The 14,567-nt window shown below is 40.1% G+C and overlaps 1 protein-coding gene and 1 pseudogene across 2 annotated transcripts in view; both read left to right on the forward strand.

The window, feature by feature from the left end:
• The window catches only part of SDHB (succinate dehydrogenase complex iron sulfur subunit B), a 36,555-nt gene that overhangs the window by 13,126 nt on the left and 8,862 nt on the right, over positions 1–14,567 (forward strand). The window contains exon 3 of the mRNA XM_081225644.1: positions 12,760–12,845. Coding sequence (XP_081081770.1) covers positions 12,760–12,845 — 86 coding nt within the window. The remainder of the gene's footprint in view (positions 1–12,759; positions 12,846–14,567) is intronic.
• Positions 768–8,409, forward strand: LOC308612641 (protein FAM210A-like; annotated as a pseudogene). The gene is made up of 2 exons: positions 768–1,153; positions 1,526–8,409. The product of its transcript is annotated as a protein FAM210A-like (transcript).

The raw sequence follows: 14,567 nt of genomic DNA on the forward strand, positions 1-14,567 counted from the left end.
CAATGCAAGGGACATGGGTTCGAGCCCTGTTCTTGGGAAGATCCCACATGCCGCAGAGCAACGAAGCCTGTGCGCCACTACTACTGAGCCTGCGCTCTAGAGCCTGCGAGCCACACCTACTGAAGCCCACACACCTAGAGCCCATGCTCCACAACAAGAGAAGCCACCGCAGTGAGAAGCCTGCGCACCACAACAAAGAGTAACCCGCGCACCGCAACAAAAGAGTAGCCCCCGCTCACCGCAACTACAGAAAGCCCACGCGAAGCAACGAAGACCCAATGCAAACTAAAATAAATAAATTTATTGAAAACAAAAACAAAAAAACCCCAGTCTTAGTGTGGTCACTAGCTTGAATAACCAGGTGATATATTTGGAAGCTACCATAGCACCAGAAAATGAGGGGGAAATCCTGGAAAGGAGTACAAAAGGGGAGCCCCAAATGCTGTTTATGAACTGTGCCCAGATCTTGAGTTCAGCCATACTAATTGTTGCTTTAAGAAACAATCAGGCCGTACTGAGGGCACCGGCAAGAGCAGGTGTGAGCGGGTTTCTGGTGGGGCTGGTGTGTCGGGTGGGTGGGCCGGAAGCTGGGTCGCCTGAGCCCGCGGCTTCCAGCACCCTGACCCACGGTCGGCCCCTCACTCTGGAGGGACGGTGGGGGGGCTCGGAGCAGCCGCACAGCGGGGAGCGGCGGTGGCCTCAGGTCCTGAGTCTCTATAGAAGCTGAAATCCATCAATCTCCGCTCTTCAAAATGCAATGAAATGTACCAAAGACTGTATTCCGACTGGCATGTAGGACATGCATGGAACCAGATAAAGCTGGTCTTTGGGGACACTGTCAAAAATCAAAACATAAAGGCACCATTACTTTTATATACGTCGGAATCCAGAGTGGTTTGGGTACTGGGCCCTCGGAAACGATGGCTGCACTTACCCGCTGCCCAGTGTGCTGCAGAGGAAAGGAATCCATTCATTGCTCATACACCCCAACCAGGGGTCCTTCACCATAAACAGTGGGAGCAGGATATCTTATCCAAGAGAGTTCTGTCATCCAGTGCTGCATCCCCAGAACTCTCTCCAAAAAAAGGGAGAACCTGATCCTTTACAAGACAGATCAGTTAGTCCTTACCAACGATTTAAGAAAACATTTAGGGCTTCCCTGGTGGCGCAGTGGTTAAGAATTCGCCTGCCAATGCAGGGGACACAGGTTCAAGCCCTGGTTCGGGAAGATCCCACATGCCGCAGAGCAACTAAGCCCGTGCGCCACAACTCCTGAGCCTGCGCTCTAGAGCCCGCGAGCCATAACTACTGAGCCCACGTGCCACAACAATGAAGCCTGTGCGCCTAGAGCCCGTGCTCCTCAACAAAGAGAAGCCACCACAATGAGAAGCCCGCACACCGCAACAAAGAGCAGCTCCCTCTCGCTGCAACTAGAGAAAGCCCGTGCACAGCAACAAAGACCCAACACAGCCAAAAATAAAATAAATAAAAATAAATAAATTTATTATTTAAAAAAAACATTTAGATAATATGGGAAAGTTTTGATTCCAGTGCATCTAATAACTTCCGGTGTTTGGTTTGGAATTCCTTTTCTAGAACTTACTGGGTTACCAGACAGCATAGTAAACATTCTGAAAAATTCCCAGAGTGGAAATGCACTAACAGCATATGCCCTGTTGAAGATTGCAATGCCTACGCCGTACACTGTGACCCTGGGGGGGACCTCCTTCACTGTGAAGTATCTGCGCAGCCGCAGCTACATGTCGACGCCACCTCCTGTGAAGGAGTATCTGCAAGACAGGATGGAGGAGACAAAGGAGCTCCTCAGAGAAGCTGGAGGAGACAAAGGACAGGCTCAGTGAAAAACTGCAAGAAACCAAAGGAAAGGCTTCTTTTAAGAAAAAAGTGGAATAGGGTGCGTTATATACCAGGTTATAGACAGTTCCTGCACTTTAACCCTTGGAGACTATGGACAAAGGTACATGCTCTTAATTATTTTTTTGGTTAGCAGCCTAAATATAGCAGTTCTTTGAGGGTTAAAGAACTAAGATAACTTTTTAAACTTAAACATCACTAGAAAGATCAGTGTTTTTTGAAAAGAAAATATGAATCCAGTTTAAGAATTTCATGTCTGTAGCAGCGTTAAGCAGTCATCCATGTCTTCAGTTATCCTTGCTTTGTGTTTAGATGCAGCTGCTGACTCCTTGAAGAGCTGATGCGGCCCTCCACAGATTTAAGACTAGGTCTTCATCTTTGTTATTCATTGAGGTTTTAACTATATTCGGTTCTCAATGTGGAGACAAACTGTTATCATCAGAACTGCTTGTGGATAAGAGGATATTTAGTCATTCTATAAAGACAGTGTATAACGGTTACATACCAGTTAAAATGTAGACTTCATATGAAGAAAGCTGAATGAAAATTGGGTCATGTATATGTAAATAAGATGTATTGGTTATATGTAACTGAAAAATTGACCCTTTAAAAATGATTTTTACCTGAAGCTTGCCAGAATCAAAATTTTTAAGCAAATCTGTGCGGCATATCACTTTCTCACCCAGAACGTAAAACTGTCATTCCTGCATCATGTCCTCTCCAACTGATCTCTCAGAGGAAAAGGGAAAATCATTACACCTTAAGTTTATGGTAGAGATCAAATACCCTTAGCAGTGCCTGGAGCTTGTGGTTCTCAGCAGTGCAGGTTTGGGAGGATGGGACCTGCCTGTCCCTGCCACCTGGTCTCCACCAGCCAGAGTCGGTCTTGATTCCATTTTGGAGTAAAATTTTAAGATAGTAGCCGCTGTTTTCCTCTTGCATTGAAACATCCTTACTTGAGCATTTTCCTTGAATTTTTTAAATAGCAAAGCTATCATTAAAACCTGCTTGGAATGAAATTCAGTCATGTCAAATGTGAAAGTTGCCCCAGTTTGTGTGGGTGTGTTTGAGGATGTGTTTGTGTGTTTCCTTTTGCTCTGCCTTTACTTCAGTTCTAACTTTTGAATTGAAAGAGGGAACGGGCCTCTTTCTAGACTGTCTTTGTTATGGGTGATCTGATAAAGCAAGAGAATGCCAGAAATAGTCCCACAGGCATCACTGCTGTGAGGCCGGGTTTTCGTATTAAATACTGAGTTTGGCCAAATTTAGAGAATACTTTAAAGGGAAAATAATTTTTACATTTGATACGTCTAATCATTATATTGGCTGTGCTGTGGTTGGACTCTTCTTTGTGGGGGGGGGTGGAGTGATGAGGGGGCAGGGCTCACTCTGCCACACGCAGGCCTGATAAGGCAGGATGGTTTGTCTCCTGATACAGATCGAACACATTTTCAAATCCAAAAACAGTGAGCATGTTTTAGCTTGTTTATTAAATAATTCACATTTTTGAGTATATTAAATGCTAAGATAGATATTAACGAATTTATCTTTAACCACTGAGACTGCCTGGTTTAAAATCATGTGTTACAGGAAACTTTCTTTTTACTTTTCACGTTGCATAGGGCGTGTTTTCCAATGAGGATAAATTGTGGGTCTTAGAAGCAGTAATAATCCTGAGTTTCCACCTTTGGTTCAGCCCACTTGAGATTTGTTGCCATCCAGTTTCATAATTGTGTTGTGTTTGTCCAGTTACAGAAAGTGAGGCGCTGGGGAGTGCTTTGAAATTCTCTAGTGAAACATTCTCTGAAGGTGTAAAAAAAAAAAAAAAGAAATCACTCTTCTGAGAAGCATGATACAGTCCAGGGTTACTACAGCATGTTATTCATAATGTCCAGCATACAACTCAAAATTACTAATCATACAAAGAAACAGTGAAAAGTGAAAAGACAATCTGGAGACCAGCCTTGAAGCAACCCAGTTGTGGGAACTAGCAGAAAGGATTTTAAGCAATTATAATTGTGTTTATAGATAAAGGAAGATACGCTCATGATGGGATAGGAAATCTCAGCAGAGAGTTAGAAACTATTGATAATTAAAAAGAACCAATGGAAAATCTGGAACTGAAAAATACAATATCTGAAATAGAAAATTCACTGGATAGGCTTAACAGCAGATTGGAAATGACAGCAGGAAGATTTGGTGAACCTGAAAGTAAATTACTAGGAAGTGTCTATTCTTAAGACAAAAAGGAAAAAAAGATTTTTTTTAAACTTTTTTATTATTATTATTTTTTTAATCTTTTTTTTTTAATTACTTTATTTTTTGGCTGCATTGGGTCTTCGTTGCTGTGCGTGGGCTTTCTCTAGTTTCGGCGAGTGGGGGCTACTCTTCGTTGCGGTGCGCAGGCTTTTCATTGCGGTGGCTTCTCTTGTTGCGGAGCATGGGCTCTAGGCACACAGGCTTCAGTAGCTGTGGCGTGTGGGCTCTAGAGTGCAGGCTCAGTAGTTGTGGTGCACGGGCTTAGTTGCTCCATGGTATGTGGGATCTTGCCAGATCAGGGATAGAACCCGTGTCCCCTGCATTGGCAGGTGGATTCTTAACCACTGCACCACCAGGGAAGTCCGGAAAAAAAGATTTTTAAAAAAGAACCTCATTGATCCATGAAACAGTATCAGAAGGTCTAACACACGTGTAATTGGGAGTCCCAGAAGGAGTGGAGTGGGAGAATGGGCAAAAAATATATTTGAAAAGGTAATGGCCAAGAATTTCTCAAGCTTGTGAAAAACATAATTTACATATTCAAGAATCTTAGTGAGGGCTTCCCTGGTGGTGCAGTGGTTAGGAATCCGCCTGCCAATGCAGGGGACATGGGTTCGAGCCCTGGTCCAGGAAGATCCCACATGCTGCGGAGCAACTAAGCCCATGTGCCACAACTACCGAAGCCTGCACGCCTAGAGCCTGTGCTCTGCTACAAGAGAAGTCACCACAATGAGAAGCCCATGCACCACAACGAAGAGTTGCCCCACTCGCTGCAACTAGAGAAAGCCCTCACAGAGCAACGAAGACCTAATGCAGCTATAAATAAGTAAATAGATAGATAGATAGATAGATAGATAGATAGATAGATAGATTTTTTAAAAATCTTGGTGAACTCAAAGCCCAACATAAAGAAAGAAAGGAAGGAAGGAAGGAAAGAAAAGAAAGAGAGAGAGAGAAAGAAACAAAGAAGAAAGGAAGGAAGGAAGGAAAAGAGAGAGAGAAAGAAAGAAAGAAAGAAAGAAAGAAAGAAAGAAAGAAAGAAAACAAAGAAAGAAAAAAGAAAGAAAGAATAGAATCTTAGTGAACTCCAAGCAGGGTAGATACACAGAAAACCACCCAAGCATATCATAATCAAATTACTGAAGATAAAAATAAACAAAATCTTGAAAACTATGAGAAAAAAACACATTACATGCAGGGATATGAATGATTGTTTACTACTCATCAGAAATTACAGAAGCCAAAAGACAGTGGAATGTCTTCTCTAAGTTACTAAAAGGAAAGCTCTGTCAACTGAAATTCTTTATTCAGCAAAAAGATCCTTCAAGATGAAGATGAAATTAAGACATTTTCAGATAACAAAAAGTAAAAGGAGTCATAGCTTCCTGTACTGTGTGAAAGAGGAAGTTTTTCAGGCTGAAGAAAAATAATGCCAGGTGGAAACTCAACTCTTAGAAAAGTAATAAAAGGCACCATATATGATAAATAAAAACCATTTTTTTGTCTTAACTTTATTAAAATAGATATGACTGTTTAAAACAAAATCATAGGGAGTTCCCTGATGGTCCATTGGGTAAGACTCCATGCTCCCAGTCTGGAGGGCCCGAGTTTGATCCCTGGTCGGGGAACTAGGTCCCGCATGCATGCTGCAACTAAGAGTTGGCATGCCGCAACTAAGAGTTTGCCTGCCACAAGTAAGAAGTCCACATGCCACAACTAAAAGACCCAGCGCAGCCTAAATAAATAAATAATAACATTTTTTAAAAACAGAACAAAACTATAACATTGTCTTACATAAAATATAACTTACATAGAGGTTGGAATGTTGTTACATGAAGTGGTACAATATTAACTCTAAATAGACTGAAAATCTAAGGACATATAATTCTAGAGTAACCATTTTTTTAATGCAGAGAGATATATAGCTAAACTGGAATTGGAATATATAAATTAAATATGTATATACTAAAATGGAATTCTGAAAACATTTACTTAATCTAAAAATACTACTTAAAAGAAGGCAGAAAAGAGAACAGGGCAAAAGTGTTGGGACAGATAGTAAAATGATAGACCCAGATCCAACCATATCAATAAGTACATCAAATGAAAAGAGACTAAACACTCCAATTAAATGGCCGAGATTGTCAGAATAAGTAAGTACATCAAATGAAAAGAGACTAAACACTCCAATTAAATGGCAAAGATTGTCAGAATAAGTAAAGAAGCAAAGCCCAACCACATGCTATCTACAAAAAAAATGCACTTTAAAAAATTCTTGGCCACACTGTGGGGCATGCAGGATCTTAGTTCCCTGACCAGGGGGCGAACCCTCACCCCCAGCAGTGGAAGTGTGGAGTCTTAACCACTGTACTGCCAGGGAAGTCCCCAAAAATGCACTTTAAATATAAAGACACAGATAGGTTGAAAGTGAAAGAGTGGAAAACAATATACATGCAATCTGCATTAAACATAAAAAAGAGTGGCTATGGTAATATCAGATAAAGTAGACTACAAGGCAAAGAACACTACTGGAAATAAGAGGACATTTCATAATGATAAGGGGATCATTCTATCAGGAAGACATAACAATCATAAATGTGATTATGAAATACACATTCTTTTTAAGTGCACATGCTACATTCACTAAGATAGTGGGCCGTAAAACAAATTTCAATAAATTTCAAAAAGTTGGAATCTTACAGGGTATAATCTCTGACCACAGTGGAATTAAAATTTAAAGCAGTAACAGCAAGATATTTTAGGTATCAAAGCAGAAATCACAAGGGAAATTAGAGAAGATGTTGAACTAAATGATAATGAAAATATAATTTCAAAATATGCAAGATGCATCTAAAGCAGTGCTTAGAGGGAAATTTATAGCTTCAAATGCATACATTAAAAGAGAAAAGGTTTAGAATCAGTGATCTAAGATTCTACCCTAAGAAGGTAGAAAAAGAAGAGCAAGGTAAACCAAAAGCAAGTAGAAAAATGAAATAATAAAAATAAGAGCAAATAGGATGGGGGCTGGGGGTAAGACAGCTGGTAGAAAAAAATAAAACCAAAAGTTGGTTTTTTTGGAAAGAACAAATTTGATCATCTCCTAGCCAGACTGGAGAAAAATAAGAGAAAACAAAATCCCAATATCAAGATGGAAAGAGAGCCTATGGATATTAAAGTGATACCAAGAGAGTATTATGAATAACTTATGACAAATTCAATAATTGATGAAATGGACAAATTCCTTGAAAAAATACAACTTACCAGATTGACATAAGATGAAATAGAAAATATGAATAGTTCTATGTTACAGAAATTAAATGTGTTATCAAAAACATTTTCACACGGAAAACGCCAGGCCCAGGTGGCTTCACTGGTGAATCATGTCACACATTTAAGAAAAACCTAACACAAATATTCTTTCAGAAAATAAACAAGGAATATTCATTTCCTAGTTCATTTTATGAGGCCATCATAACCTGATACCAAAATCTAACAAAGACATTACAAAAACGAAAATTACAAATTGGTATCATTCATGAACATAGACACAAAAATCCTCAAGAAATTTTAGCAGTTCAAATCTAGCAATCTATAAAAAGGGATAATGCCTTAATGACCAAGTTTCAGTTTACCTCAGGAATATGAAGTTGGCTTAACACTGAAAAATCAATCATTGTAATTCATCATATAAAGGATAAAGGAGAAAAGCCATAACTCTACAAATTTGAAAAAGAAGGAAACTTCCTCAACCAGATAAAGAGTATCTAGGGACTTCCCTGGTGGTCCAGTGGGTAAGACTCCACGCTCCCAATGCAGGGGGCCCAGGTTCAATCCCTGGTCAAGGAACTAGATCCTGCATGCATGTCGCAGCTAAGACCCAGCACAGCCAAGATAGACAGATAGACAGGTAAATAAATAAATAAAAATAAATCTTTTTTTAAAAAAGTATGTTATGGAAAAAGCTACAGCTAACAACATGCTTAATTGTTAAATATTGAATGCTTTACCCATAAGACCTGGAACAAAACAAAGATGTCCACTCTCCACTTCTACTCAGCATTTTACTGTACATTCTAACTAGTGCATTAAAGGCAAATGAAAGAAATAAAAGACATGAAAATCGAATAGGAGGGAATTGTCTGTAGTCACAAATAACTTGATTGTTTACGTATAAAATTCCAAGGATCCAAGGAATCTACAAAACTACAAGAACATACTAAGTAAATTTAGCAAGGTTGCAGGATACAAGGTCAATATGCAAAAATAATTTTTTTATACTAGCATCAACCATTCAGAATTTTTTTTTTTTTTTTTTTTAATAAATTTTATTTATTTATTTATTGGCTGCGTTGGGTCTTCATTGCTGCGTGCGGGCTTTCTCTAGTTGCAGCGAGTGGGGGCTACTCTTCGTTGCGGTGCGTGGGCTTCTCATTGCAGTGGCTTCTCGTTGCAGATCACAGGCTCTAGGCACGCGGGCTTCAGTAGTTGTGGCACACGGGATCAGTAGTTGTGGCTCGCGGGCTCTAGAGCGCGGCCTTAGTAGTTGTGGCGCATGGGCTTAGTTGCGCCGCAGCATGTGGGATCTTCCCGGACCAGGGATCGAACCCGTGTCCCCTGCACTGGCAGGCGGATTCTTAACCACTGCGCCACCAGGGAAGCCCAACCATTCAGAATTTTAAGGTTTTAACCAAGGAAATTAGGCAACAAAAAGGAAGAAAAGGAAATTGGAAAGTAAGAAGGAAACTCTCTCTTTTCACAGATCACATGACCTTGTATATAGAAAATCCTAACAAATTCACACCAAAAAATTATTAGAATCAATAAATTCGTTCATCAGAGTTGTAGGATACAAGATAAGTATATAAAAATCAATTGTATTTCTGTACACCAGCAATGAACAATCCTACAATAAGAAAATGATTCCATTTACAGTAACATCAAAAAGAATAAAATACTTAGGAACAAACTTGGCAAAAGGAATGCAAGACTGAAAACTATAGAACATTGTTGAAAGAAACTAACAAAGACCTAAATAAATGGAAAGATATTTCATGTTTCTGGGTTGGAAGACTTAATATTTTTAAGGTGGCAGTGCACCCCCAAGTTTATATACAGATTCATTGTAATCACTCTCAAACCCCAGCAGCCTTTTTTTTTTGCAGAAATTGACAAGCTGATCCTAAAATTCATATGGAAATGCAAGGGACAAAGAGGAGCCAAAACAATCGATTTCTGTGTACCAAAATGTTATTTGCAGCATTGTGTGTAATAGGGAAGGATTTTAAGCAACCTAAGTGTTCTTCCATAGGAAAATGGTTATGTAATTACAGTCCCTTGGCAGAGTTGTTTTGAATGAAAAAAGCAAGATACTATCATATATATATTGCATTTTTTTAAGTCTGAGAAAATTTATAGCAAACTCTTAATATTGCCTACCTATTACGAAACTTAGCATGAGACAGTTTAAAGGAAGAGCTTTAGCTTTTTAGCTATTTATATTTGAAATTTTTATAAAATGCAAATACTAGCTTTTGTAACTTAAAGAAAATGAATAAATAGAACTGATGTACATAATTTAAAACATGCCAGGACAAGAATAGACAGATCATTAGAATAAAAGAAGTTCTAGGGAATTCCCTGCCAGTCCAGTGGTTAGGACTCCATGATTTCACTGCCCAGGGCCCATGTTCAATCCCTGGTCAGGGAACTAAGATCCCACAAGCCACACGGCGTGGCCAAAAAAAAGAGTTCCAAAATAGACTACATTATATATAAGATTCTAGTATAGAATGGGGCGGTTGGAGGGGGAGTATCACAAATCAGAAGCAAAAGAGGGTTTAGTCAGTCAGTGATTTGGGGCAGTTGATTAGCAGTTTTTGCAACTTGGGGGAAATAATTTTATAATGGAAGAAAATTCAAAATATTCGTCAAACCTCAGGAAGGAGTGTGGTCTTTTAGACTTAAAAGAGGATAGTATCATATGGGGAAAAGTGGTCAGCTTTTAACAGTGTAAACATTTAAATTTTATGTGTTTGAAAATTTTGATTACTGGGGGTTTACCTGGGGGGCCAGTGGTTAAGACTGCGCTGCCAGTGCAGGCAGCGTGGGTTTGATCCCTGGTCGGGGAACTAGGATCCCACATGCTGCGTGGAGCGGCCTTTAAAAAAAAATAAAAGTGAAAAAAAAATTTTGATTACCAAAATCAGGAGTCAGATAGCCAATTGCTGGTTGAGGGCGGGAGCAAGATTAGCAACAGATGTATTAGATGTGTGGTACTGTGATATATATTTGGTCTTGGGTTTCTGTCTTCTAAAACCCTTGTAATCCTAAAGAATAAGAGCTATAGGGTCATCTTTTGTTATGTTTTGTTTTCGTTCCCAGTTCCTGAAATAGCTTCAGAAAATAATAAAGGTGAAATGGGTATCTTTTGTTATTCATAACAAGCCCCTTTCAACCACACCTGAGTTTACATTAATGCGATGATTTCTTAAAAGCCCCTAGATAACCACTGGATGGGGGCTGGTTGCTAGGGAATCCAACCATGTGATTAGAGGGCTGGAACTTTCAGCCCCAACCCCTGACCTCCCGGGAGGGGAGAGGAGACAGGGTAGAGGTTGGATCAGTTACCAGAGACCAATGGTATAGTCAATCATCCCTACGTAATTAAGCCTTCATAAAAATCCTTGAAGTACATGGTTCAGAGAGCTTGGGTTGGTAAACTCCAGGAGGTGCTGGGAGAGTGGCCTGCAGGAGAGGGTATGGAAGCTCTCCTCCCCTTCCCATATACCTTGCCCTGTGTGTCTCTTCCATTTGGCTGTTGCAGGGTTGATCCTTTTATAATAAACCAGTAATCTAGTCAGTAAACTTTTTTTTTTTTAATTCTGTGAGCCACTCCAATTGATAGTGGCAGAATTGAGTTACACTGTGGGACACCCACTTGGTGTTGCAGAATTGCTTGGCATGGGAAAGACACCCAGACGTTTGGTGACCAGAAGTGAAGTATTGGGAGTTAGTAGTACAGAAAAACAGAAGAGTTTTTGTTTTAGAAGATGGTAGGCTCAGACCTTTAAAAGAAAAAAAAAAAAAAAAAATCCCCGGACTTCAGTAAACAAAGAGGCAAAGAACATGGACAGACTGAGTCTATAGAATTAGTCCACTAGAATGAACGCTCTGTGCGGGCAGGAGTTTGCATCTGTTTTGTCCTCTGGTGTATCTCTAGCACCTAGAACAGAACCTGGTACAGAGCAGGCTTTCAGTAAATAACTGGTAAGTGAGGAAAGCTCAGTGAATTTATGACAAATATTCAACCACTGTAGTATTCAGAGATCTCAAATTAAAACACTGACAGTTATAACACTTCTCCATTCTCAGAATAGCAGAGGTTTTTAAAGGTTACAATTCCCAGTGTTAGCAGAGGTACAGTGAAAAGGGTATAGCATATTGTTGGTAGAAATACGTACAGATAATGCAGGTATTTTAACCAACCTTATTATGGTAATCGTTTCACTATATATCAAATTATCATGTTATACACCTTAAATTTACACACTATTATTTGTTAATAATCTCAAAGCTGAGGGGAAAAAAGAAATAGAGACAAAGAAAGGAAATTGGGGGGGGGGACGCATATTTTTTTACATCCCATTCATAGAAAATTAGAGGAGCGCAGGTAAGGGTGGCAACCAGGAAGTAGATGTGCTGAGCGCTTCTCTGTGCCAGGTGCTATGACAATTGCATGTTTTGTTTTGTTTTTTAATTTTATTGAAGTATAGTTGATTTACAGTGTTGTGTTAATTTCTGCTGTACAGCAAAGTGACTCAGTTATACATATATTCTGTTATACATACATATATTCTTTTTCATATTCTTTTTCGTTATAGTTTATCACAGGATATTGAATATAGTTTACTGTGCTATACAGTAGGACCTTGTTCTTGCATGTTTTTATTTAATCTTCATAATAATCCTGTGATACAAATAATAATTCCATTTTACAGATAAAGAGACTGAGGCTCAGAGAGAATAAGCCATTTCCATAGAGTCACAGTCTCTGCATGATGATAATCATAGTGAGACCGAATGTATGTGGCAGACACTGCTCTGAGTGTTTCATTTTCCTGTATGTTAATTCACCTGCAGCAGTCCTATGAGATGTGGGCGTTGCTCTCTCTGCTTTGTAGATGGGAAGCTGTTAACTAACCATATAAAGCTACTTACTATTTTTGTCCAAAAAAATAAAACTAAAATTTGAAATAAATTATTTGGGAAAACTTTTCAGGGAGCTTTAGAAGAAAAAATAAAAACTGTCAGTATATGGAAGTTGTCTCCTAACCTAAATATTTCTCCTCTTCTTTAGCTTTCCATTTCCTAGAAATGTTTAGGCAGTGTGGCACTTAAAATGTGTCAGAATTCTGCTGTACTTAAAATGTATAAGAATGTGCAAAAATAAAACTATGGGAAAAACTCTGAATGTGACCTAAGAAGGCCATGGATAAGAAGAGCAGCTGATATATGCAGCTGTCTCAGATCATATTATGATAAAGTGTAGGGAGATTGAACTTCACATAAGTACAACTGGGTCTTTTATTTTTGTGAGGTTTTTTTTGTTGTTTTTTTTTTGGTCAGCTGTGGTCCTATGGTGTTGGATGCTTTAATCAAGATTAAGAATGAAATTGATTCTACCTTGACCTTCCGAAGATCGTGCAGAGAAGGTAAGGATTTCCTTCCCTGTTGTTAGGCTTGGACACTTTTGTTCTGTTTCCCAAAAGAAGCCTGGGCTGGCCAGAACTGATACCAGGGGATACCCGGAGGATGGCTGCAGCGCTCTGCCAGGTGACCTTGCCACAAGTCACACTTCCTTTTCTTAGGCAGAAGTGTTGGAAATTTGAACTGTGGTATAAGTTCTGGTTTCTAAGTTGGCGTCCCTTCAGGAGCTTTCACTTGCATGGTTACTGCTTCTGGCGGTCCCTGTGAGCTGCTGCACCCTTCAAGGACCAGCCCAGATATGCTAGCTGGTCACCGCGGAGCTCTTTAGGGGGGTAGTGGGGAATTTCTAGCTGGTGCTTGTGCACACTTAACACTTGTCCAACAAGAGGGACATGCGTCCCCTTCCAGCTCCCAGCATTACACGTGCACAGAGCAGGCGGTCAGTAGAAATGTGCTGGATGGAAACAGCGATTCCTACAGTGTGCTGCTGATTCCAGGCAGTGTGCATACCGACATTCTTTAATAGCTGTGTATTGATTTTATGTACTAGAAAAATATAATTACTAATGACAGTGTAACAGTGATAGAAATGATTTTTAAATATAAATTTAAGGTAAAATGAGTTGAGTTAAAGTAAGTTCCTCAGTAATCATTCAGATGGTTCTCAGGTGTGGGAAGAATCACACGGGGTGCTATGCCAGCTAACTGATCCTGACGGCTGTGGGACACAGACTGTGCAGGCTCCGTTCTGTGCACTTTACGTGAGATAGACAGGTGCTGTTACCATTTACACTCAGCGTACATGTGAAGAAACTGAGGCCCAGGGAGGTTAAGGGACTTCTGAAAGGACACAGAGATGGTGAGTCAGGAGCCAGGACTCAGCCAAAGTGGTCAGATTCCAGAATTGCACTCTCAGGTGATAGATACAGTCACTTGCCGGGCTCGGAAAACCTGGGATAAAACCAAAACAGGGCAGCTGTGTTCTGCTGTACATCTCAAGCATTTAAAGGCCTACTTCTAAGACATCTGTTTTTGGGGGGGTTTTTTTGTTTTTTGTTTTGGTTTGGTTTGGTTTTTGCGGTACGCGGGCCTCTCACTGCTGTGGCCTCTCCCACTGTGGAGCACAGGCTCCGGACGCGCAGGTCCAGCGGCCATGGCTCACGGGCCCAGCCGCTCCGCGGCATGTGGGATCCTCCCAGACCAGGGCACGAACCTGTGTCCCCTGCATCGGCAGGCGGACTCTCAACCACTGCACCACCAGGGAAGCCCAAGACATCTGTTTTGATTCAGCTAATCTTACAGGATTGGATTCAATGTAGCAGATGCTAACGGGTATGATAGTTTGGCTGAATCCTGCTGTTTAGGGAACATTCTGCTGTAATTAAGTACCAGCCTTCCCACATAAGTCCTGACAACACAGGAAATAGACGCTTTTCAGTAAGCTTCCCCATAAAACTCTTTCAGAGCCAAGAACACAAGGTGTGGCCCATGTGGGCAAAAAAAAAAAAAAAAAAATGAGGCAGAATGATATTAATTGTGGCTACTTTTGTTTCCCTTGTAGTTTGTGAAGAGAATTTCCAAGGGAGGCTTTTTAAGAGAAGTTTCCTTGGATTTTTATTATTATTGTATACCATTTCTTACAAAAGCATACTGCTCTGTTGGATGCCAGGCTCACATAAATGTGCTGATAATATTCGATCTCTTGGGGAACTGTAAGAGTATTTCCT

Source organism: Mesoplodon bidens (genome assembly GCF_964165515.1).
Source record: "Mesoplodon bidens genome assembly, chromosome: 2".
Lineage (NCBI taxonomy): Eukaryota > Metazoa > Chordata > Mammalia > Artiodactyla > Ziphiidae > Mesoplodon > Mesoplodon bidens.